The 23197-nt window shown below is 42.2% G+C and overlaps 2 protein-coding genes and 2 long non-coding RNA genes across 4 annotated transcripts; all 4 read right to left on the reverse strand.

The window, feature by feature from the left end:
• Positions 1-1465: 1465 nt before the first annotated feature.
• LOC131949026 (uncharacterized) lies at positions 1466-4974 on the reverse strand. The gene is made up of 3 exons (XR_009388106.1): positions 4878-4974; positions 2968-3159; positions 1466-1894 (listed from the first exon to the last, which is right to left on the reverse strand). It is a non-coding gene; the product is annotated as an uncharacterized LOC131949026 (long non-coding RNA).
• Positions 4975-6852: 1878 nt separating this feature from the next.
• LOC131949021 (uncharacterized) lies at positions 6853-9791 on the reverse strand. Its single transcript, XR_009388104.1, has 3 exons — positions 9555-9791; positions 7990-8334; positions 6853-7106 (listed from the first exon to the last, which is right to left on the reverse strand). It is a non-coding gene; the product is annotated as an uncharacterized LOC131949021 (long non-coding RNA).
• A 1951-nt stretch (positions 9792-11742) lies between these two features.
• On the reverse strand, positions 11743-17318 carry LOC131948998 (protein Gawky). Its single transcript, XM_059310748.1, has 3 exons — positions 17204-17318; positions 13983-14662; positions 11743-12599 (listed from the first exon to the last, which is right to left on the reverse strand). The coding sequence occupies exons 2-3, from the start codon at positions 14642-14644 to the stop codon at positions 12467-12469; spliced, it is 795 nt and encodes a 264-aa protein (XP_059166731.1). The 5' UTR covers positions 14645-14662; positions 17204-17318; the 3' UTR covers positions 11743-12466.
• A 226-nt stretch (positions 17319-17544) lies between these two features.
• LOC131949007 (uncharacterized protein DDB_G0290685-like) lies at positions 17545-18705 on the reverse strand. Its single transcript, XM_059310758.1, has one exon. It carries the CDS (start codon positions 18703-18705, stop codon positions 17545-17547), a length of 1161 nt encoding a protein of 386 aa, XP_059166741.1.
• Positions 18706-23197: the final 4492 nt, after the last annotated feature.

Genomic DNA, 23197 nt, shown 5'->3' on the forward strand with positions numbered 1-23197 from the left:
CAAGTCTAGTCTCAGTGTGTCAAGTCTAGTCTCAGTGCGTCTAGTCTAACTTGGTGGTCAAGTCTAGCCTCAACGTGTCTAGTCTAGTCTCAATGTGTCAAGTCTAGTCTCAGTGTGTCTAGCCTAGTCTCAATGTGTCAAGTCTAGTCTCAGTGTGTCAAGTCTAGTCTCAGTGTGTCTAGTCTAGTCTCAGTGTGTCAAGTCTAGTCTCAGTGTGTCAAGTCTAGTCTCAGTGTGTCTAGCCTAGTCTCAATGTGTCAAGTCTAGTCTCAGTGTGTCTAGTCTAGTCTCAGTGTGTCTAGTCTCAGTGTGTCATGTCTAGTCTCAGTGTGTCTAGTCTAGTCTCAGTGTGTCTAGTCTCAGTGTGTCAAGTCTAGTCTCAGTGTGTCTAGTCTCAGTGTGTCATGTCTAGTCTCAGTGTGTCAAGTCTAGTCTCAGTGTGTCAAGTCTAGTCTCAGTGTGTCTAGTCTAGTCTCAGTGTGTCAAGTCTAGTCTCATTGTGTCTAGTCTCAGTGTGTCATGTCTAGTCTCAATGTGTCAAGTCTAGTCTCAGTGTGTCAAGTCTAGTCTCAGTGTGTCTAGTCTCAGTGTGTCATGTCTAGTCTCAATGTGTCAAGTCTAGTCTCAGTGTGTCAAGTCTAGTCTCAGTGTGTCTAGTCTAGTCTCAGTGTGTCTAGTCTCAGTGTGTCAAGTCTAGTCTCAGTGTGTCTAGTCTCAGTGTGTCATGTCTAGTCTCAGTGTGTCAAGTCTAGTCTCAGTGTGTCAAGTCTAGTCTCAGTGTGTCTAGTCTCAGTGTGTCAAGTCTAGTCTCAGTGTGTCAAGTCTAGTCTCAGTGTGTCATGTCTAGTCTCAGTGTGTCAAGTCTAGTCTCAGTGTGTCAAGTCTAGTCTCAGTGTGTCTAGTCTAGTCTCAGTGTGTCAAGTCTAGTCTCAGTGTGTCTAGTCTAGTCTCAGTGTGTCAAGTCTAGTCTCAGTGTGTCTAGTCTCAGTGTGTCATGTCTAGTCTCAGTGTGTCAAGTCTAGTCTCAGTGTGTCAAGTCTAGTCTCAGTGTGTCATGTCTAGTCTCAGTGTGTCTAGTCTCAGTGTGTCGTGTCTAGTCTCAGTGTGTCAAGTCTAGTCTCAGTGTGTCAAGTCTAGTCTCAGTGTGTCAAGTCTAGTCTCAGTGTGTCTAGTCTCAGTGTGTCATGTCTAGTCTCAGTGTGTCAAGTCTAGTCTCAGTGTGTCAAGTCTAGTCTCAATGTGTCAAGTCTAGTCTCAGTGTGTCTAGTCTCAGTGTGTCTAGTCTAGTCTCAGTGTGTCATGTCTAGTCTCAGTGTGTCAAGTCTAGTCTCGGTGTGTCCAGTCTAACCTGGTGGTCAAGTCATGACCTGGTCTGTCAAAGTCAATCAGATGTCCACGTGACCGTCATCCCTACAAACATTTCAAAAGAAAACAATCACTCAAACACTATTGTATTAACGTCAAGTTTTATTTTGACAAGTGATGGAACAGATTACTGTCAAAATACACGACTTAAATCTGAAGTCTGCACGACACATTATTTTAGCATGGTCTAGCCTATACCCTCACCATATTCGGTTACCTAGAATTACATACCAATTGGTAGACATTTGTTATCGTCGGTGTGTGTTCATTTGTGCGTGTATCTGTATGCGTTTGTATGTGCGTCTGTGTCGGTCAGCGTGTGCGTCTATATGTGTTTCTATGAATGTGTCTGTGTACATACATATATTATAAAAAAAAATATATCAACATTTATAGAGTAGAATGCATCCAAAAGAACGAGCAGATGAACCTTGACCCATCAACCAAAGGTCCTTAGTTCGAGCCTCCATGACCGTCATTCCTTGTCTTCTTGTTATAGGTTTCACTTTCATCATCACATGGATGTTGTCTGGTGGGTGGGGGGGGGGGGGGGGTAGGAGAGGACAAAACATCAATTAGAAATTATGGTATGGGTAGTACAATGTTTGGTTGGAGACAATGGAACTGTATTACAAGGGTGTGTAAAGCGCCTGGTCTGACGTAAGTAATTGACACATGGCTAACACACTCGAGCTTGAGTACCCATGCAGGGTATAAAATTAACAGAAAGATTGATGGTTTTATAAGTATAAACTAATAGAAAAAACAACCATTAGGTGCGGAAACGCGATTAAATCTAAGGTTAATGTAAACAGCAATAACCCAGCAGCAAACCCAACACACCAACACCAGCACCAACCCAACACACCAACACCAGCACCAACACCAACACCAGCACCAACCCAACACACCAACACCAGCACCAACCCAACACACCAACACCAGCACCAACCCAACACACCAACACCAGCACCAACCCAACACACCAACACCAGCACCAACACCAGCACCAACACCAACACCAGCACCAACCCAACACACCAACACCAGCACCAACCCAACACATCAAATCCAGCACCAACCCAACACATCAACATCAGCACCAACCCAACACATCAACACCAGCACCAACCCAACACATCAACACCAGCACCAACCCAACACATCAACACCAGCACCAACACCAGCACCAGCACCAACCCAACACGTCAAATCCAGCACCAACCCAACACATCAACACCTCTATGGTGTGAGCTGCCTTTTTCTGGTCGTGGCTTGTCTGGGGTGGGTGTGTGAACTTCCTTTTTCTGGGCGTGGCTTGTCTAGGGTGGGTGTGTGAGCTGCCTTTTTCTGGGCGTGGCTTGTCTGGGGTGGGTGTGTGAACTTCCTTTTTCTGGGCGTGGCTTGTCTGGGGTGGGTGTATGAGCTGCCTTTTTCTGGTCGTGGCTTGTCTAGGGTGGGTGTGTGAGCTGCCTATTTCTGGTCGTGGCTTGTCTGGGGTGGGTGTGTGAGCTGTCTTTTTCTGGGCGTGGCTTGTTTGGGGTGGGTGTGTGAGGTACCTTTTTCTTGGCGTGGCTTATCTGGGGTGGGTGTGTAAGGTACCTTTTTCTGGGCGGGGCTTGTCTGGGGTGGGAGCCAGAAAGGGGGGTGTCCCCGTGGTTGCCGCCGTTGATGTAGGTCGTCTTGCCGTCGTTGACAAACACAACATCAGGACCTTTAGAATGTTCTGGAGCTGCTTCACATGACCCGACCATTTCGTTCGCTTGCACTTCAAAGATCCACAATCTTGTAAAACTATCAATATATACTGATATAATCATAAATATATATATATATATATATATATATATATATATATATATATATATATATATATATATATATAATTTCCATATTATTTCGTTTACCCCACCCCAACTCCCTCTCCTGCTAGTTGCACTAATTAAACTTATTGGTTGGTTTCAACGTCATACTTCAAAAGACCTTGTAGCATCTACAACACTTATTCAAAATACATAATACAGTGTGTGTGTCTGTGATCCTTGATTAAAGTGAATTCATAAGGTAAGCAAACAGCAAGCTTTAAAACGCCCGAGCTAGAATTGCCAACTGAAAATGTCGAGATATAGGCCTAGCCTCTATTGGCACTGTAAAGCTGTATCAAACAGGTACTGGATATGAAACCTCCACTCTTTGACGCAAGGTTTAGCACTAATGTATGGTTCTTCTCTTGTCTCATCTAAGTCAAACTTTATCTGCCTCAAGGATTATAAATGAAGTGGGATAAAAGGGTCCTAAATTACGCTATCCAATACAAGTTTCAAACACAACAACATAAATAAAACATTTGCTGTAAAAATACTTGTTCTGAATTAAAGGAAACAAAACAGAACATAGCTAAAACAGATATTCCCCCCCCCCCCAACAGTCCAGTTTTTTCTTATAATACTGAAATTCCATAGTCTCAATTGTTCTTCACAATATACTTGCAATAACATTGTGGTTTTTTATTTTATTTTCAGATAACATAAACGTAGCAATAGTTGAAAAAAAAAGGTAAAAGTGTTTTGTTTTGTTGTATTTAGCAAAAAATTCCCTGTTATGAAAACATAAATGCGAGAAAGAAAATATCGTAGAGAGTTTTCCGGTGGCGGAATTTTAAATACTTTCGACAGTATATGTGCGCGAGATGCGTTTCTTTCATTGTTTTCTGCCGTGTTTTACCTCAGTCGTCATTCCCTTGTCACCTTTGTCATTACCGTCAGACATCATCCCTGCCATTAAACCCTGCCAATAAACCCTGACATTAAACCCTGACAATAAACCCTGCCAATAAACCCTAACATTAAACCCTGCCATTAAACCCTGCCATTAAACCCTGCCATTAAACCCTGCAATTAAACCCTGCAATTAAACCCTACAATTAAACCCTGCAATTAAACCCTGCAATTAAACCCTTTTATTAAACCCTGCCATTAAACCCTGCCTTTAAACCCGGCCATTAAACCCTAACATTAAATCCTACCATTAAACCCTGCGATTAAACCCTGCCATTAAACCCTGCCATTAAACCCTGCCATTAAACCCTGACATTAAACCCTGACATTAAACCCTGAAATTTATCCTTGACACTACTCATGACATTGCACATTTACACTACCCCCTAATGTTTGTCACAATCTCCCTTTCACTAACTACCCCTGATACCTGTTACAATCCCCTGTCACAACCCCTGATATCTGTTACAATCCCCTGTCACAACCCCTGAATTAGCTGTCTTCTACTACCCACAGATATAGTTTATACAAGGCACTAATAGCTGAGGGTATAGCAAGGAAAAAAACACAGTGTTAACGTCGCTTGACTTCCAGCCATGATATAAACACCACCCCAACCAAGAACATGCCATTTGGTAAAGACAATTACATAATCACAATTTTAAAACGTACTTGTCGTTCCAATATTGTTAACAAACAAACTAAGAGTTTATACATTCAACACAACAAGCTTACTTTATAATCGTTTCATTGTAAACAACTGTAAAACAGAACTATTTCCGTCTATCAGAAATTTTTTGTCGTCATGTCTTTTGTGTGCGCAATTGGTGCGCTTTGTTTTCCAACAAACACATTTACATTCCTGCACATTCATTTCAAACAAGTTAGACACCCACATGGGATAACTATCTATAGTAACATTTTTGGTTATTAATTTTTTAAGTAAACCCAATTTTTAAATAGACAAAAAAGGGTTGGTTGTTCGCAGTCGAGCATTTTAAAAACGGCGGAAATTCAAAATTCATACACCAGATAAAGCGCGAGTGAGCTTCCATTAATTTTCTCTTTTATTCGTACATTCTTATATAACGGTATGGTTTGTTCCATACTTCTATACACCTCTGGCAACATTCCACTGGAAATACCATCCCAAACATTGCTGTTACTTGAGAATATTTATCTGTGTCAAGTTCTGTTGACTAGCCCCCGAGTTATGCCAAATCTAGCCCCGAGTGATCCCAAATCTAGCCTTGAGTTATGCCAAATCTAGCCTTGAGTTATCCCAAATCTAGCCTTGAGTTATGCCAAATCTAGCCTTGAGTTATCCCAAATCTAGCCAAGAGTTATCCCAAATCTAGCCAAGAGTTATCCCAAATCTAGCCTTGGATTATCCCAAATCTAGTCCCGAGTTATCCCAAATCTAGCCCCGAGTTATCCCAAATCTAGCCCCGAGTTATCCTAAATCTAGCCTCGAGTTATCCCAAATCTAGCCCCGAGTTATCCCAAATCTAGCCACAAGTTATCCCAAATCTAGCCTTGAGTTATGCCAAATCTAGCCTCGAGTTATCCCAAATCTAGCCCCGAGTTATTCCAAATCTAGCCCCAAGTTATCCCAACATCTAGCCTTGAGTTATGCCAAATCTAGCCCCGAGTTATCCCAAATCTAGCCTCGAGTTATCCCAAATCTAGCCTTGAGTTATGCCAAATCTAGCCTTGAGTTATCCCAAATCTAGCCCCGAGTTATCCCAAATCTAGCCCCGAGTTATCCCAAATTTAGCCTTGAGTTATCCCAAATCTAGCCTTGAATTATGCCAAATCTAGCCTTGAGTTATGCCAAATCTAGCCTCGAGTTATCCCAAATCTAGCCCCGAGTTATGCCAAATCTAGCCCCGAGTTATCCCAAATCTAGCCCCGAGTTATCCCAAATCTAGCCCCGAGTTATCCCAAATCTAGCCCCGAGTTATCCCAAATCTAGCCTTGAGTTATCCCAAATCTAGCCCCGAGTTATCCCAAATCTAGCTAAGAGTTATCCCAAATCTAGCCTTGAGTTATGCCAAATCTAGCCCCGAGTTATCCCAAATCTAGCCCCGAGTTATCCCAAATCTAGCCTTGAGTTATGCCAAATCTAGCCTTGAGTTATCCCAAATCTAGCCCCGAGTTATCCCAAATCTAGCCCCGAGTTATCCCAAATCTAGCCTCGAGTTATGCCAAATCTAGCCTTGAGTTATCCTAAATCTAGCCTTGAGTTATGCCAAATCTAGCCCCGAGTTATCCCAAATCTAGCCTTGAGTTATCCCAAATCTAGCCTTGAGTTATGCCAAATCTAGCCTTGAGTTATCCCAAACCTTGGCCCCAGTTATCTCAAATCTAGTACCTAGTTATTCCAAATCTAGCCTTGAGTTATCCCAAGCCTAGCCTAGAGTTATGTCACATCCAGCTTGTTATGCCAATTCTAGCTCCGAGCGGTAGAGCGTGCCACTGCTAACCTTAACGTCTCGAGTTCGAATCACCGGCCCGAGTCCGTAGGTTGCACCTTAGTCATTCTCTCTGACCACACTATCTCCTCTTATGCCGAGGTCACAGAAACAGGTGAGCTCTACTTCATCTTCCCCTCGGATCACCAAATGTGAAACTGTAACTACCAGCCTGGGTTCAGACACACATATAAAGACACAAATCTATACATTTTATTCATGGATTTATTTTTTATATCAAATGTTTTTATCTTTTACAGTTTCTGAAGGGGGTGAAATGTGCGTACGACTATGTGTCAATGTTTATCTGTGAATGAGACTGTATATACATCTGCATGTTTGTGCCTGTGTCTGTGTACGCGTAGGTGTACAAGCGTACACAAAAATATCAACATTTTAGAGTAGAATGCATCCAACAGATAGAGCAGATTAACCTTGACCCTTCAACCAATTGTCCTTAGCTCGAGCCTCCATGACCGTCGTTCCTCGTCTGCTTGTTGTATGTGGAGTAGAGGAGGACAACAAATAATTAGACATTTTTGACAGTACAATGTACAGAGTGAGAGAATAGAACTATTTTATTAGATAGTGTTATGTAGGTCTACCAGATCTGCTGTAAGTAATTGACAAAAGACAGAAAAGCGCGCCGTTTTGCTGTAAAAGGTCTAACAAGGATAAGTGGCGTCTGCATTACTGAGGTCATGATAGAATATGAAACACGTTTTGTGACAGTTCTATGTGACAGTTCTATGTGACAGTTGTATGTGACAGTTCTATGTGGCAGTTCTATGTGGCAGTTCTATGTGACAGTTCTATGTGACAGTTGTGACAGTTCTATGTGACAGTTCTATGTGACAGTTCTATGTGACAGTTCTATGTGACAGTTCTATGTGACAGTTCTATGTGACAGTTCTATGTGACAGTTCTATGTGACAGTTCTATGTGGCAACTGCAGCTTTTGGGTCTGGTCGCTAGAAATGTGTAGGTAGATATTGTTAGAGGCAATCTTTGTTTTCATAATGTATAATATACAACGTTAGAGATGTGCAAAGACATAATTTTATAGGCGATCTTTGTTTTCAGAATTTAAAATATACATGGTTAGAAAGACATATAATGTTATCTGCTATCTTTGTTATGAGAATTTAAAAATATACAAATATACAAAGCGAAGAACTACGCATATTTGACACATAATACATATAATGAAATATTAAACTACAAGTATTGTTAAAGAAACTTGTCTTTTACTTTAAAGTAAAACAGACAGACGAACAGACAGACGGGCGGACCTACGGACGGACGGACGGAACAAAAAGCATTAAAAACAGAAAGGCAGAAAAACAGTAATGAAAATGTTTTTCTTTACGTACGTTGATGTTAACGGTACAAGGCGCCCCGTTGATGATGTTGGAGAAGATACTCGCATGTACCCGGCTGTTGTTTTCAGCCCTTGGATGGGACGCGTGGGCATCATCGTCAACAACAAATGTAGTCTGCCCATCATTGATGAACACATTCTTCTTTGGATCTGGTTTAGGTACACTGGTTTTCATAGCATTTAATCCGGCCCTAAGCCCCGCCTCCATTGGCCTAAGCCCCGCCTCCATTGCTCTGAGCCCCGCCTCCATTGGCCTAAGCCCAGCCTTCAGTACTCTTAATCCCGCCTTCATTTGCCTGAATTCCGGCTCCATTCTACTTGTTCCGAAACTATTAAACTTTCGAGAAAATACATTTCTGTTAATTCATGCATAAACTATCTGTGTATTTAACGTTAGTAATATTTAAGTTATGTAGGAAGTATTTAGAAAATACAAAAATCTTTGTGAATAAAACACATTTTTTAAAATATCAATAAGGCAATAGTGTAACGTAAAAGTAAGGTTTGTAACTTGAATTTTTAAAAGTTATTACTGGGTTTAAGAATTCAATTAGGATAGGGTCATGATTAGAATCACAGAGTGGAGGGAAATGCCGGGATTTGGGTTTACAGTATGTCTCAGTGAGGGATTTTCAAGGTCAAGACGTTTGCTAAATTTACTATTTTAATTAAGGTTTTGAGTTTTCAATTGTAATACCTTTTGCAGAAAATGGCTGCTGAAAAGAAGAACAGGGTAACGCCGGGCTAGTGATTATTCATCTGTTAAGATGAATCATGGGCATTAACTCATGACACTACCCAACATTAATTACACAAAACGACTTTGACTCATCTTAATCTACTCATTATGGAACGGCGTGGCCTAGAGCTCTAGACATCTAAGCCCGAAAGTCTCAAGTTCGAATACGGGTTCGTCAGTGGAACGCCCCTGAGTCCACACAGCTCTGATGGGTACCTAACTCCGGTTTTAGAAAGTAAAGACGAATGGGCATAGTGTTGACCACATTATCACTTCATATACTGAGGTCAAGAAACCTTTGAACTCTACTTTATCTGCCCAATGGATCTTTAGGTCTAAAGTGGTATCTCTAACATCTCATTACTCCAAACAGAGGGTCATGACATTACCCTCTCTTTTGAAAGACTACCCACTCCTCGTCACATACGGCCCTACCGAATACCACGATTACTTCTTATGCTTCTTGTAACACCATATGGAAATAATTTAAAAATAACTAGATCTACATTCAAAAGATTTTCAGTCTCCATTGTAAAGGCTCGACCTTTGGGTCTGTCTCAGTATCTAGTTCAACCGTCGGTTTAGTTCGACCTTCGTGTCTGCCTCAGGATCTAGTTCAACCGTCGGTTTAGTTCGACCGTTGTGTCTCGAAGTGTGAGTGAGAGGGTAATGCCTTGACCCAGTCACCCAACATTGCGAAAAGACAAGACCCATGATTTTCTTACTGTGAAACAACAACTCCTCCCTCACCAATTACTTAACTACTGTAACAAACTAAATATTTGTGTCACGATTCCTGAAAATAAAACATACCCTACCATTCAAGAAATTTGGTTTGCTTTCTCAAACACGGTGTATGAAGCCACTAGGTTGATGCATTTCTCGTGCGTTTCTTTACAAGACTTTCTGGTGCGTTTATTTACAAACGGTTTATGGTGGGTTTATTTACACACGGTTTATGGTGCGTTTATTTACAAACGGTTTATGGTGGGTTTATTTACTAACGGTTTATGTTGCGTTTCTATACAAGACTTTCTGGTGCGTTTATTTACAAACGGTTTATTGTGCGTTTCTTTACAAGACTTTCTGGTGCGTTTATTTACAAACGGTTTATGGTGCGTTTCTTTACAAGACTTTCTGGAGCGTTTATTTACAAGCAGTTTCTGGTGCGTTTATTTACAAGCAGTTTCTGGTGCGTTTATTTACAAACGGTTTATGGTGCGTTTCTTTACAAGACTTTCTGATGCGTTTATTTACAAACGGTTTATGGTCTGTTTATTTATAAGCGTTTCTGGTGCGTTTATTTACAAGCATTTCTAGCAGTGATGTAGGTCTAGTCAAATCTAGAACGTATGTGTCTATGGCAGGGGTCGGCAACCTTTTGAGACGGAAGAGCCATATGTTACAATTTTCAAAATTTCTCAGTTTTTAAAGAGCCACTAACATTTTTTCCAATATTTTATTATTTGATTAGGGTTAGGTAAATAAATTTGATTATTTATTTAAAATAAATATCTTTAAATATGAAATAATATTTCATCACATAAAAACATACACTTATTTTGCCAGAATAATGACATCAGTAATTAAAAAACAAAAATATAGAACTATCCCAATCCACTTGAGAAGCAGTTGACTTTTTTTTATACGGACATCACCGGCTCAGGGAGTGTATCCTATTAGTCAGGCAGGCCTCAACACGGCAAACTCCGACTAAGTGGCTTGAATATCGGTTTGATTGCCGTGTATCTGTCGCTTCTGTCCTTTGGTTCTCACCAGGCTTATCTTCCACCCCACTGAACGCAGGGTAAACTCATGCCCCACCGTCCAGTATCCGGCTCGACAGTAGGTAGCTAATAGCTAAAAAAACTACGTCACTCACGCCAAATTAATGATTATGCATTCTGAATAAGCTAACATTCCCCATTAATGGTATTCGAAAAAGTCGGCACTTGGGCGGTGGCAAGCATGGAATAGTTGCCACGGGGCTCGCTACAGCGAGGCTGTGAGCTGGACTTAGTGCCCAAGTGACTGTCCGTATACTTTCTACTGCACATATTCTCTCTGCTCTCTGATGAGTTTTTTTTTCTTCTGTTTAAACTTGTGTTTCTTTACTGATATGTGACTAGTCTATGTGCCTAGTTTTCACTGATATGTGACTAGTCTATCACTTCTTCATCTTCGTCTTCGTTCTTAATTATTAGCGTTGAAGGGGATCGAGAGTTATCTGCCAGTGGATTTGAACTCGAGACTTTTTCGAATTTATCAACCATGAGCTTTTTGCCGACTCGACCACGCCTTCAATACAATTAAGCGTTACGTGTCAACTGGTTATGCGCAATTGAGGCCATTGACTCCGATTTCAGCCTGCTTTTCTTTTTGGATTTGCTTCCATAGCCTTTGTCCAACCAAGAACAAGCTACAGGGCAGCAGTTGTTTGATTTTGGAGTTGTCTCTCCTAGAAGAGTGGCTGTTCCCAGCTAACGAGCATCATCTACCCGTGGGATCGAACTCGAGACTTTTCGGTTTAGCAACCATGAGCTTTACCGACTCGACCACGCCGACCCCTAGTTTTCACTGATATGTGACTAGTCTGCCTAATTTTCACTATGTGACTAAACTATGTGCCTGGTTTCACTGATATGTGACTAGACTATGTGCATAGTTTTTACTGATATGTGACTAGTCTACATTGTTTCTTCCAGGCATCACTTCCTTGAAGAAAGAATACCCCCCCCCCCACCAAACGAAATGGAAATTTATATAGAAAAAAAATATTTTTACAAAATGTCCCCCATCACCGAAAATATCAAGTGCCCCCCCCCCCCCGGAGAAAAAAAGGCTGGAAAAAACACTGCTAGTCTCTGTTTCTAGTATAAACTTATCTGGCACTGTTTCTATTCTAAACAAATCTATCAACAAATGATGAGTATAGTATTAAGAAATCTCACATTCATCAGAACAGTCAGTGATACAAAAAAATCACATAAGAAATGTTAGGTTCACGTACAGTTTAATTTATGACGGGAGGTGGAACAGACCACAAGCAGGCATACACACATTCCCACCTCGCACGCGTGACCGAATTATTTTTGTAATAATTAGGCTTGACTTTCAGCATGGTATGTGCATTGTAATAATTAAGCAAGCCATGCTAGTGTAGTCAGTATGTAAATTTAACACATGGTTCAGCCGGAGAATGCGTCAGTGTATGTGTATATAAGCCTGTGTTTATTATTATGTGTGTCTGTATGCATGTGCATGAATCTGTATCCACGTCCGACTAAGCTTGTACGCGTACTTGTAAGTGTATATGAATTTGTCTGTTTGGGTGTCCATCCCTATGTGTGTCTGTATGTGTGTCTGTTGTGTGTCTGTATGTGTGTCTGTTTGGGTGTCCGTATGTGTGCTAGATGTGTGTCTAGATGTGTATCCTTATATGTGTCTGTGTGTGTGTCTGTATATGTGTCTGTAAGTGTGTTTGTATATGTGTCTAGATGTGCGTCTAAATGTGTATCCTTATATGTGTCTATGTTTATATGTGTGTCTGTATATGTGTCTAGATGTGCGTCTAAATGTATATCCTTATGTGTCTGTATGTGTGTCTACATGTGTGTCTGTATATTTTTCTGTATGTGTCTAAGTATGCGAGTCTGTGAGCTTGTATGTGAGTCTAGTCGCTGTGTGTCTATGTGCGTGAATGTCTGGATGAGCTACTACTGGCACGAGTTTATGAAAGGTTAAACATAGACAGCCAATCATCCGAATACTCTTCCGAGGAGTCAGACTGCCAGTAGTTCCCGTTAGTGTCCACTCTGGTTCTCTTGGCACTTGATTCACTCTGGGCCTGGTTGGTCGAGGGTCTGGTCAGGTTGAAGGATTGGAAAAAAACAACAAAAAAATAATCATACACATCGGAAGATAAGAGTTTTTGTATGTTGTATTGGTCATTATGCGATGTGCATGATATTCTATTAAAGAATGATCAATGGTAAGCAATATGTGGCCGCAGATCTTCACTCTAGAACTCTAGACGCTACTAGATCATAAGTCATACAAGACCACACGATCTCAGCATAAACAATGTCAAAATATCCTACTCACATATCTCAAGGGTAAGAATCTTTTCAAAAGTTTCATTTTTATTTTAATTCAATATTTTGTGTAAAACAGAATCGAGAGCATCTGTTTAAATGTATACATTGATTCAAAGTAACATATTATTTTCTACAACAATTTTCATAAATGAACAATGTTTTGGACATATTTTTAAAACAGAAATATAAAGGTAGGAAAAGAAAGGGCTTCTACAGGGGAAAGCACTAAGTAAGATAAAATGATCAAAATAATAAAATCGGTTGCCTCCTCTTGGCTAAACTGCCACCACTTATCAACAAAATGACTGTAAACAAACAGCAGATTAAAGTAGATAACCTACGTCTAGAAATTCTACAATATCTTTTCAGACCTATCGTTCGATAGTAAAGATGAAGTCGAGTTGACCTGTTTGAATGAGATGCATGTAATAATGTTTTGACTTACTCCGTTCAAGTGATTTCATGTATATATTATTTAGGGAATTTCAGAATGTACCCCATGAAAAATATGTAAACAATAGAAAAAGGAAACAACGTCGGCCATTGCTGCATGGTCTTGTTTCAAAAACATTTTCTATCTCGTGAAATAACTCATTAAAAAAAAAGAAAGAAAAATGAACGAACAGATAGACAAACATATTGCACGGGCAGACAGGCAAACAGGCTGACAGGCAGACAGCCGGACAGTCAGGCAGGCAGTCAGACAGCCGGACAGTCAGGCAGGCAGTCAGATAGCCGGACTGTCGGACAGGCAGTCAGACAGCCGGACAGTCAGACAGGCAGTCAGACAGCCGGAAGTCAGGCAGGCAGTCAGACAGCCGGACAGTCAGGCAGGCAGAGAGTCAGGCAGGCAGTCAGACAGGCAGTCAGACAGCCGGACAGTCGGACAGGCAGTCAGACAGCCGGACAGTTAGGCAGGCAGTCAGACAGCCGGACAGTCAGGCAGGCAGTCAGACAGCCGGACAGTCAGGCAGGCAGTCAGACAGCCGGACAGTCAGGCAGGCAGTCAGACAGCCGGACAGTCAGACAGGCAGAGAGTCAGGCAGGCTGACGGACAGGCTCAACAGACGGACGGACAGGCAGACAGGTAGACGGCAGGATCGATGAAGGAGAGACAGATATACAGACTGACAAAATTCTGTTACCTACCTCTTCGTCCCACTGTTCACAACAGTCACATTTCCGGTGCCGGTGCTATAAATAGAAGTATCATTTTCGTCACAGTAAATGACAGTCTTGCCTCCGGTCTGGATGATACTGCAGCTACCTCTATTATTGACAACTGTCATGTTTCTTCCGTTGTTGAAAATGCTCCCCATTCCTGGTACATTGATATTGACACATTGGGTGCCTGCGCCAAAATTGTTGAAAGATGTACCATTTCCTGAGGTGGTGTAGGTAAATTGGGCAGATGGAGAAGTGCCGGTTCCCGCGCCACTATAGGATGTGTAAATCCCCGAAAAGTTTTGTCCGTTGGTGAAAGATTTACCGTTTCCTGATGTGGTGTAGGTAAATTGGCCAGGTCGAAAAGTGCCGGCGCGTGCACCATCATGGGTTATTTTAATCCCCGAAAAGGTGAAAGATTTCCCGTTTCCCGATCCAGGCTTGGTATAGGTAGATTTGTCGCTTTGAGCGGTGCCGTCGACTGGGTCGCTGTCGTTTGGTTTGCGTTTAATGTGCGATGTTTTGCCGTCGTTGACAAACGTCATCGAATTAGGTGCCAGATCTCCTCTCATAGACGCGGAAGCCGCTCTCTTGGCCCTTGCACGTGCTTCCATTGACCGCGTGCCAGATTTAATTGAATCTTCCATTATACCTGCAATGTAAACCTAAAAAACACACCAATACATCAAAAATCAATATATAGGCTGTTATTAAAAAATGCGATGATGTATTGTACCACAATATTTACAATATTTATTTATTCAACAGATGTTTACGACAGATTCTTAAGATACAATAGCCAGAAATTTTTTAAATAAATGCCTGGGGCAAACAACAAGCCAACAGCTTATTGACAGAGACATTTGAGCCAGCTAATGGGGATGGATGGGGCATGCCAGGAGAAGGGGAGATGATAACATCGAGAGGCTAGTGTTAGTCTGGAACAAGGGTTCCCTGGAGAGGGTCACTTGACAGAGAGGCTAGGGGTGCTGTGTTGACGCGGGCACAACTACAAAGATTTGTCTAGTGGGGAGGTGTGGCTACAGGACTTTGCTCTTCATGAGCCTAACGGAAAAAGTCAAGTCAATTATAAGGAGATATCAAAGTTAAGAAACATTACCAGAATTATATGATTATGCCAAATAAAAAAGTATGAAAAACACAAAAAGTTTTTTTTTGTTGCATTGCCGTTACAATATAATTTGGAACAGGGTAAAGGCCGTAGTTAAGATAAGGTCTAGGAGTGGTTTGTGTCGTGGTTAGGGTCAAAGTCTAGGAGTGGTTTGTGTCATGGTTAGGGTCAAGGTCTAGGAGTGGTTTGTGTCGTGGTTAGGGTCAAGGTCTAGGAGTGGGTTGTGTCGTGGTTAGGGTCAAGGTCTAGGAGTGGTTTGTGTCATGGTTAGGGTCAAGGTCTAGGAGTGGTTTGTGTCATGGTTAGGGTCAAGGTCTAGGAGTGGTTAGTGTCGTGGTTAGGGTCAAGGTCCAGGAGTGGTTTGTGTCGTGGTTAGGGTCAAGGTCTAGGAGTGGTTTGTGTCAAGATAAGGTCTAGGAGTGGTTTGTGTCGTGGTAAGGGTCAAGGTCTAGGAGTGGTTTGTGTCAAGATAAGGACTAGGAGTGGTTTGTGTCAAGATAAGATCTAGGAGTGGTTTGTGTCAAGATATGGTCTAGGAGTGGTTTGTGTCGTGGTAAGGGTCAAGGTCTAGGAGTGGTTTGTGTCAAGATAAGGACTAGGAGTGGTTTGTGTCAAGATAAGGACTAGGAGTGGTTTGTGTCAAGATAAGATCTAGGAGTGGTTTGTGTCAAGATAAGGTCTAGGAGTGGTTTGTGTCATGGTTAGGGTCAAGGTCTAGGAGTGGTTTGTGTCGTGGTTAGGGTCAAGGTCTAGGAGTGGTTTGTGTCGTGGTTAGGGTCAAGGTCTAGGAGTGGTTTGTGTCGTGGTTAGGGTCAAGGTCTAGGAGTGGTTTGTGTCAAGATAAGTCTAGGAGTGGTTTGTGTCAAGATAAGGTCTAGGAGTGGTTTGTGTCAAGATAAGGTCTAGGAGTGGTTTGTGTCATGGTTAGGGTCAAGGTCTAGGAGTGGTTTGTGTCAAGATAAGGTCTAGGTGTGGTTTTTGTCGTGGTTAGGGTCAAGGTCTAGGAGTGGTTTGTGTCGTGGTTATGGTCAAGGTCTAGGAGTGGTTTGTGTCCATATATGGATTGTTTGAACACATTCCTTTGTAGAGCAATGATGGAAGCAGTGCCATCAAATAACCTTCTGTTATTACCCCCTGATTTCCCGCTTTCATTAACCTTAAGTGAACATCAATTAACCTTCTGATATCACTCAAAAAATTACCTGTTTTAATTAACCTTAGGTGAGTGTAGAGTAGGTTAGTGTAGGGTAGGTTAGTGTAGTGTAGGTTAGTGTAGTGTAGGTTAGTGTAGGTTAGTGTAGTGTAGGTTATTGTTGGGTAGGTTAGTGTAAGGGTAGGTTAGTGTAAGTTAGCGTAGGTTAGCGTAGATTAGTGTAGAGTAGTTTAGTGTAGTGTAGGTGAGTGTAGTGTAGTGTAGGTTAGTGCAATGTAGGTTAGTGTAGTGTAGGTTGGTGTAGTGTAGGTTAGTGTAGTGTAGGTTAGTGTAGTGTAGGTTAGTGTATTGTAGGTTGGTGTAGTGTAGGTTAGTGTAGTGTAGGTGAGTGTAGTGTAGTGTAGTGTAGGTTAGTGTTGTGTAGGTTAGTGCGGTGTAGGTTAGTGTAGTGTAGGTTATACCGTGTTGTGTAGTTCTGTAGCCACCGTATGCTATATATATGTCTACATGTGTCACTTATTTAGAATAGACTGTGTTTAGTGTGTGTGAATAGTTTTTACAGCCTTTAAATTTCGATCTAATGTTGCCTGAGTCTTCTATTTTGTAACCACTTTGTGGTGTCTGTCTTATATGTTTCTCAGCACATTAGAAAACTCGTAAAGACGTGTCCGTGTGTTCACAACAGTGTTATAGATAGCCTCTATCTACAGCTAGATCTAGATCTAGATCTATATGGTTATAAATATAATAGTGGGAGTTTGGGTAAACATGAAGTATAAGGACAAGGTCACAAGGAGGGCAGTGTGGATAATATTTTAAAGATAACTATAAAAAAAAAGCACTGCACCCACCTACGACATATTTTATTTTTGAAAAATCCCTTAAATATTTAGTGTAACAGTTCCCAAAAAGAATACTTACTTTAAAATCTATATACCAAATTGCAGGGAAGTAACATCTGGTTTCAATACTATTTGTATAATGACGTCATGTTCATAATGTGTTCCTGTCGCATATTCTGGTGCGCTTTCTTAACATCACACTTTGGTGCACTTTCTTAACATCACACTTTGGTGCACTTTCTTAACATCACACTCTCGATGCACTTTTTTTTACACGAACACCCATCTCTGGTACTCACCATCATTCACAATTTATTGCCTACTCATTAATTAAGTTAGAGCAGCACATTAGAATAATACGATATTTGGATATCATGAGTCATGGAGGTGTGTCCAGCTTTGTCTAAGGTGTGTCCATCTTTAAGTGTGCTGTGTCCATCTTTTTCTGATGTGTATCCATCTTTTACTCAGATGTGTCTTTGTCTGATGTGTGTCTATCATTGTCTGATTGTGTCCGGCTTTGTCTGATGTGTGTCCATATTTGCCAGATGTGTGTCCATCATTGCTTGATATGTGTCCAGCTTTGTCATTGGTGTGTTGATCTTTGTCTGGTGTGTGTCCATATTTGCCAGACGTGTGTCCATCTTTGTCATCCTTGTGTCCATCTTTGTCTGAGATGTGTCCATCTTTGTCATTGGTGTGTCTAGCTTTGTCATTGGTGTGTTCGTCTTTGTCATTGGTGTGTTCATCTTTGTCTAAGGTGTGTCCATTTTTGTTAGAGGTGTGTCCATCTTTGTCATTGGTGTGTCCATCTTTGTCATCCTTGTGTCCATCTTTGTCTGAGATGTGTCCATCTTTGTCATTGGTGTGTCTAGCTTTGTCATTGGTGTGTTCATCTTTGTCATCCTTGTGTCCATCTTTGTCTGAGATGTGTCCATCTTTGTCATTGTTGTGTCCATCTGTGTCATTGGTGTGTTCATCTTTGTCATTGGTGTGTTCATGTTTGTCTGAGGTGTGTCCTTCTTTGTTAGAGGTGTGTCCATCTTTGTCATTGGTGTGTCCATCTTTGTCATTGGTGTGTCCATCTTTGTCAGAGGTGTCCTTTGTCATTGGTGTGTCCATCTTTGTCATTGGTGTGTCCATCTTTGTCAGAGTTGTGTCCAGGTTTGTCATTGGTGTGTCCATCTGTGTCATTGGTGTGTTCATCTTTGTAATTGGTGTGTTCATCTTTGTCTGAGGTGTGTCCATCTTTGTTAGAGGTGTGTCCATCTTTGTCATTGGTGTGTCCATCTTTGTCATTGGTGTGTCCATCTTTGTCAGAGGTGTGTCCTTTGTCATTGGTGTGTCCATCTTTGTCATTGGTGTGTCCATCTTTGTTAGAGGTGTGTCCATCTTTGTCATTGGTGTGTCTATCTTTGTCATTGGTGTGTCCATCTTTGTTAGAGGTGTGTCCATCTTTGTCATTGGTGTTTCCACCTTTGTCAGAGGTGTGTCCAGCTTTGTCATTGGTGTTTCCACCTTTGTCATTGGTGTGTCCATCTTTGTTAGAGGTGTGTCCATCTTTGTCATTGGTGTGTCCATCTTTGTCAGAGGTGTGTCTAGCTTTGTCTGATGTGTGTTCATATTTGTCTGTGGTGTGTCCAGCTTTATCTAAGGTGTTTTCATCTTTGTGTGTGCTGTCTCCAGCTTTGTCTGAGGTGTGTCCAGCTTTGAGGTGTGTCCAGATTTGTCTGATGTGTGTCCATCTTTGTCTCAGGTGTTACCATTTTTTTCTCAGAAGTGTCCAGTTTTGTCCGAAGTGTGTCTATTTTTTTTTCTCATGTGTCCAGCTTTGTCAGAGTTGTGTTCATCTTTGTCTGAGGCGTGTCCAGCTTTTCCTGACGTGTGTCCAGCTTTGTCAGATTTGTCTTAAGTGTGTCCAGCTATGTCATTGGTGTGTCCAGATTTGTCCTATGTGTATCTAATTTAATCCTTGGTGTTTCCAGATTTAACCTAGGTGTGTCCATCTTTGTCTGAGGTGTGTCCAGCTGTCTGATGTGTGTCCATCATTGTCTGATGTGTGTCCAGCTTTGTCTGGGGAGTGTCCATCTTTGCCAGACGCGTGTCCAACTTTGTCTCGGGTGTGTCCATTTTTTCTCAGACGTCTCCAGTTTTGTCTGAAGTGTGCCCAATGTTTTCTCAGATGTGTCCATCTTTTTGTGAGGTGCGTCAATTTTTGTCTGAGGTGTTTCCATCTTTGTCAGAGGTGTGTCCATCATTTTGTGAAGTGTGTCCATCTTTTTTTGAGGTGTCCAGCTTTCTTTGAGGTTTTTCCAGCATTGTTAAAGATGCGTCCGTTTAGTCCAAGATGTATCCATCTTTCACCGGCGGGATAAACCTACACGATACACGCCTCTATTCAACACGTTTGAAAAAAAAATCAGCCAAAAGATATGCTTTATTTATAGTTTATTTTGATATGAGATGAAATGAATGACAAACAATGTATTGGACTCTCAATTTAATATAAGCTGTGTCTTTCGCCCTACCATTCTGTTTTCCAGCCCATTCATCTTTTATTTAGTCGGTGTGTGTGTGTTTGTCTAAGTGCAAGTCTTAATGTGAATCAAACTAGACAGTGATGTAAATATACGAGACACGTATGCGTCACTGATCAGAGGAGTCATCAGAGGAGCCTTCATTTCTTGCACCACTTGTAAACTGCCTGGTTTCGTAAAATAGTGGGGTGGGGGGAGGTAACAGGAAAACAATTATTTTAGAGATGTGTTTTGTGTTTGAGAAAATAAAACAGTTAAAAAGGCAAGGATAAAAAGACAAATAGACAAGCAAACAACAAGCAGTTAAGCAACTATTTACACATACCGATCTTGTTTATTACAGTCGAACGACAGGTTCCCTGGGCCAGTGATTTCTTCGACGTACGTCCCGATGTGGTTGACGTGAATACCTTTACTTGCTAAGCGCTTCTTTAGGTTAGGGGAGGGGGGTCCATTAATTACCCTGATCTTTCGTGAAGAGCTCGACTTGGTTTGTTTGTCGTTTGAGCTGGTTGGGAGAACACGTAATTTTTTTTTGACAATTTGAAAGGTTGGTCTTTTGATTCTCAGGGTATGCCCCATCCATCCCCATTGGCTGGCTTTAATGTCTCTGTTGGCTTGTTGTTTGCCACAGGTAGGTCTTTTAATTTTTTTGGTAAGGATAGGTAAGTGTGATAAGGCAAGATTTAAATAAAGGTCGTAATATAGGCCAGAGGTAAAATAGTGTAGGTCAGCTAGACATTGGTCAAGCAGAACCAATAGAATGAAAGCGAAACGAAATAACCGCTCACGTGAGACGGTCAGCTGTCCACGGAAGCGTCAGTTGGCTCTAGAATTTGGACATTGGAACGTGCAGGGGAAAGTCGAGAATTAGCAGCAGCGTAGTTAGATAGTTAAGTGTAGAAAGCATTTGCAGTCGGAGTAGAGATCAAGGATTGTTCGGAGATAGTTCAAATAGTTGAAGTTATGTAGAGTATGGTAGGGTAGGAGATTGATTATGCGCAAATAAAGAAATATTATAGTATATTTTAAAATGGATTTGTGATTAATTTAACACACTGTGCCAGGCTAAAGAGGATTTTAATAAGGCGATCCCCGGAACAAGAATATATTATAGTACACATTACGATGTCTGAATAATATATATCAAAATTACGGCACCACTTTAAAAAACTGCTAGATTGAATGGTAGAGCGTACCACTGCTATGGTAGAGCGTACCACTGCTATGGTAGAGTGTACCACTGCTATGGTAGAGCGTACCACTGCTATGGTAGAGTGTACCACTGCTATGGTAGAGCGTACCACTGCTATGGTAGAGCGTACCACTGCTATGGTAGAGTGTACCACTGCTATGGTAGTACCACTTCTATGGTAGAGTATACCACTGCTATGGTAGTACCACTGCTATGGTAGAGCGTACCACTGCTATGGTAGAGCGTACCACTGCTATGGTAGAGTGTACCACTGCTATGGTAGTACCACTTCTATGGTAGAGTATACCACTGCTATGGTAGTACCACTGCTATGGTAGAGCGTACCACTGCTATGGTAGAGCGTACCACTGCTATGGTAGAGCGTACCACTGCTATGGTAGAGCGTACCACTGCTAAGGTAGTACCACTGCTATGGTAGAGCGTACCACTGCTATGGTAGAGCGTACCACTGCTATGGTAGAGCGTACCACTGCTATGGTAGAGCGTACCACTGCTATGGTAGAGTGTACCACTGCTATGGTAGTACCACTGCTATGGTAGAGCGTACCACTGCTATGGTAGAGCGTACCACTGCTATGGTAGAGTGTACCACTGCTATGGTAGAGCGTACCACTGCTATGGTAGAGCGTACCACTGCTATGGTAGAGCGTACCACTGCTATGGTAGAGTGTACCACTGCTATGGTAGAGCGTACCACTGCTATGGTAGAGTGTACCACTGCTATGGTAGAGCGTACCACTGCTATGGTAGAGTGTACCACTGCTATGGTAGAGCGTACCACTGCTATGGTAGAGTGTACCACTGCTATGGTAGAGCGTACCACTGCTATGGTAGAGCGTACCACTGCTATGGTAGAGCGTACCACTGCTATGGTAGAGTGTACCACTGCTATGGTAGTACCACTGCTATGGTAGAGCGTACCACTGCTATGGTAGAGCGTACCACTGCTATGGTAGAGTGTACCACTGCTATGGTAGAGCGTACCACTGCTATGGTAGAGTGTACCACTGCTATGGTAGTACCACTGCTATGGTAGAGCGTACCACTGCTATGGTAGAGCGTACCACTGCTATGGTAGAGTGTACCACTGCTATGGTAGAGCGTACCACTGCTATGGTAGAGCGTACCACTGCTATGGTAGAGTGTACCACTGCTATGGTAGAGCGTACCACTGCTATGGTAGAGCGTACCACTGCTATGGTAGAGCGTACCACTGCTATGGTAGAGTGTACCACTGCTATGGTAGAGCGTACCACTGCTATGGTAGTACCACTGCTATGGTAGTACCACTGCTATGGTTGTACCACTGCTATGGTAGAGTGTACCACTGCTATGGTAGTACCACTGCTATGGTAGAGTGTACCACTGCTATGGTAGAGCGTACCACTGCTATGGTAGAGCGTACCACTGCTATGGTAGAGTGTACCACTGCTATGGTAGTACCACTGCTATGGTAGTACCACTGCTATGGTTGTACCACTGCTATGGTAGAGTGTACCACTGCTATGGTAGTACCACTGCTATGGTTGTACCACTGCTATGGTAGAGTGTACCACTGCTATGGTAGTACCACTGCTATGGTAGTACCACTGCTATGGTAGAGTGTACCACTGCTATGGTAGAGCGTACCACTGCTATGGTAGAGTGTACTACTGCTATGGTAGAGCGTACCACTGCTATGGTAGAGTGTACCACTGCTATGGTAGTACCACTGCTATGGTAGTACCACTGCTATGGTAGTACCACTGCTATGGTAGTACCATTGCTATGGTAGAGCGTACCACTGCTATGGTAGAGCGTACCACTGCTATGGTAGAGCGTACCACTGCTATGGTAGAGTGTACCACTGCTATGGTAGTACCACTGCTATGGTAGTACCACTGCTATGGTAGTACCACTGCTATGGTAGTACCACTGCTATGGTAGTACCACTGCTATGGTAGAGCGTACCACTGCTATGGTAGAGCGTACCACTGCTATGGTAGAGCGTACCACTGCTATGGTAGAGTGTACCACTGCTATGGTAGTACCACTGCTATGGTAGAGCGTACCACTGCTATGGTAGAGCGTACCACTGCTATGGTAGTACCACTGCTATGGTAGAGTGTACCACTGCTATGGTAGTACCAATGCTATGGTAGAGCGTACCACTGCTATGGTAGAGCGTACCACTGCTATGGTTGTACCACTGCTATGGTAGAGCGTACCACTGCTAAGGTAGTACTACTTCTATGGTAGAGCGTACCACTGCTATGGTAGAGTGTACCACTGCTATGGTAGAGCGTACCACTGCTATGGTAGTACCACTTCTATGGTAGAG

The sequence above is a fragment of the Physella acuta genome, unplaced genomic scaffold (genome assembly GCF_028476545.2).
Source record: "Physella acuta isolate Inbredline_101_S28 unplaced genomic scaffold, ASM2847654v3 ptg000669l, whole genome shotgun sequence".
In the NCBI taxonomy this organism is placed as follows: Eukaryota; Metazoa; Mollusca; class Gastropoda; family Physidae; genus Physella; species Physella acuta.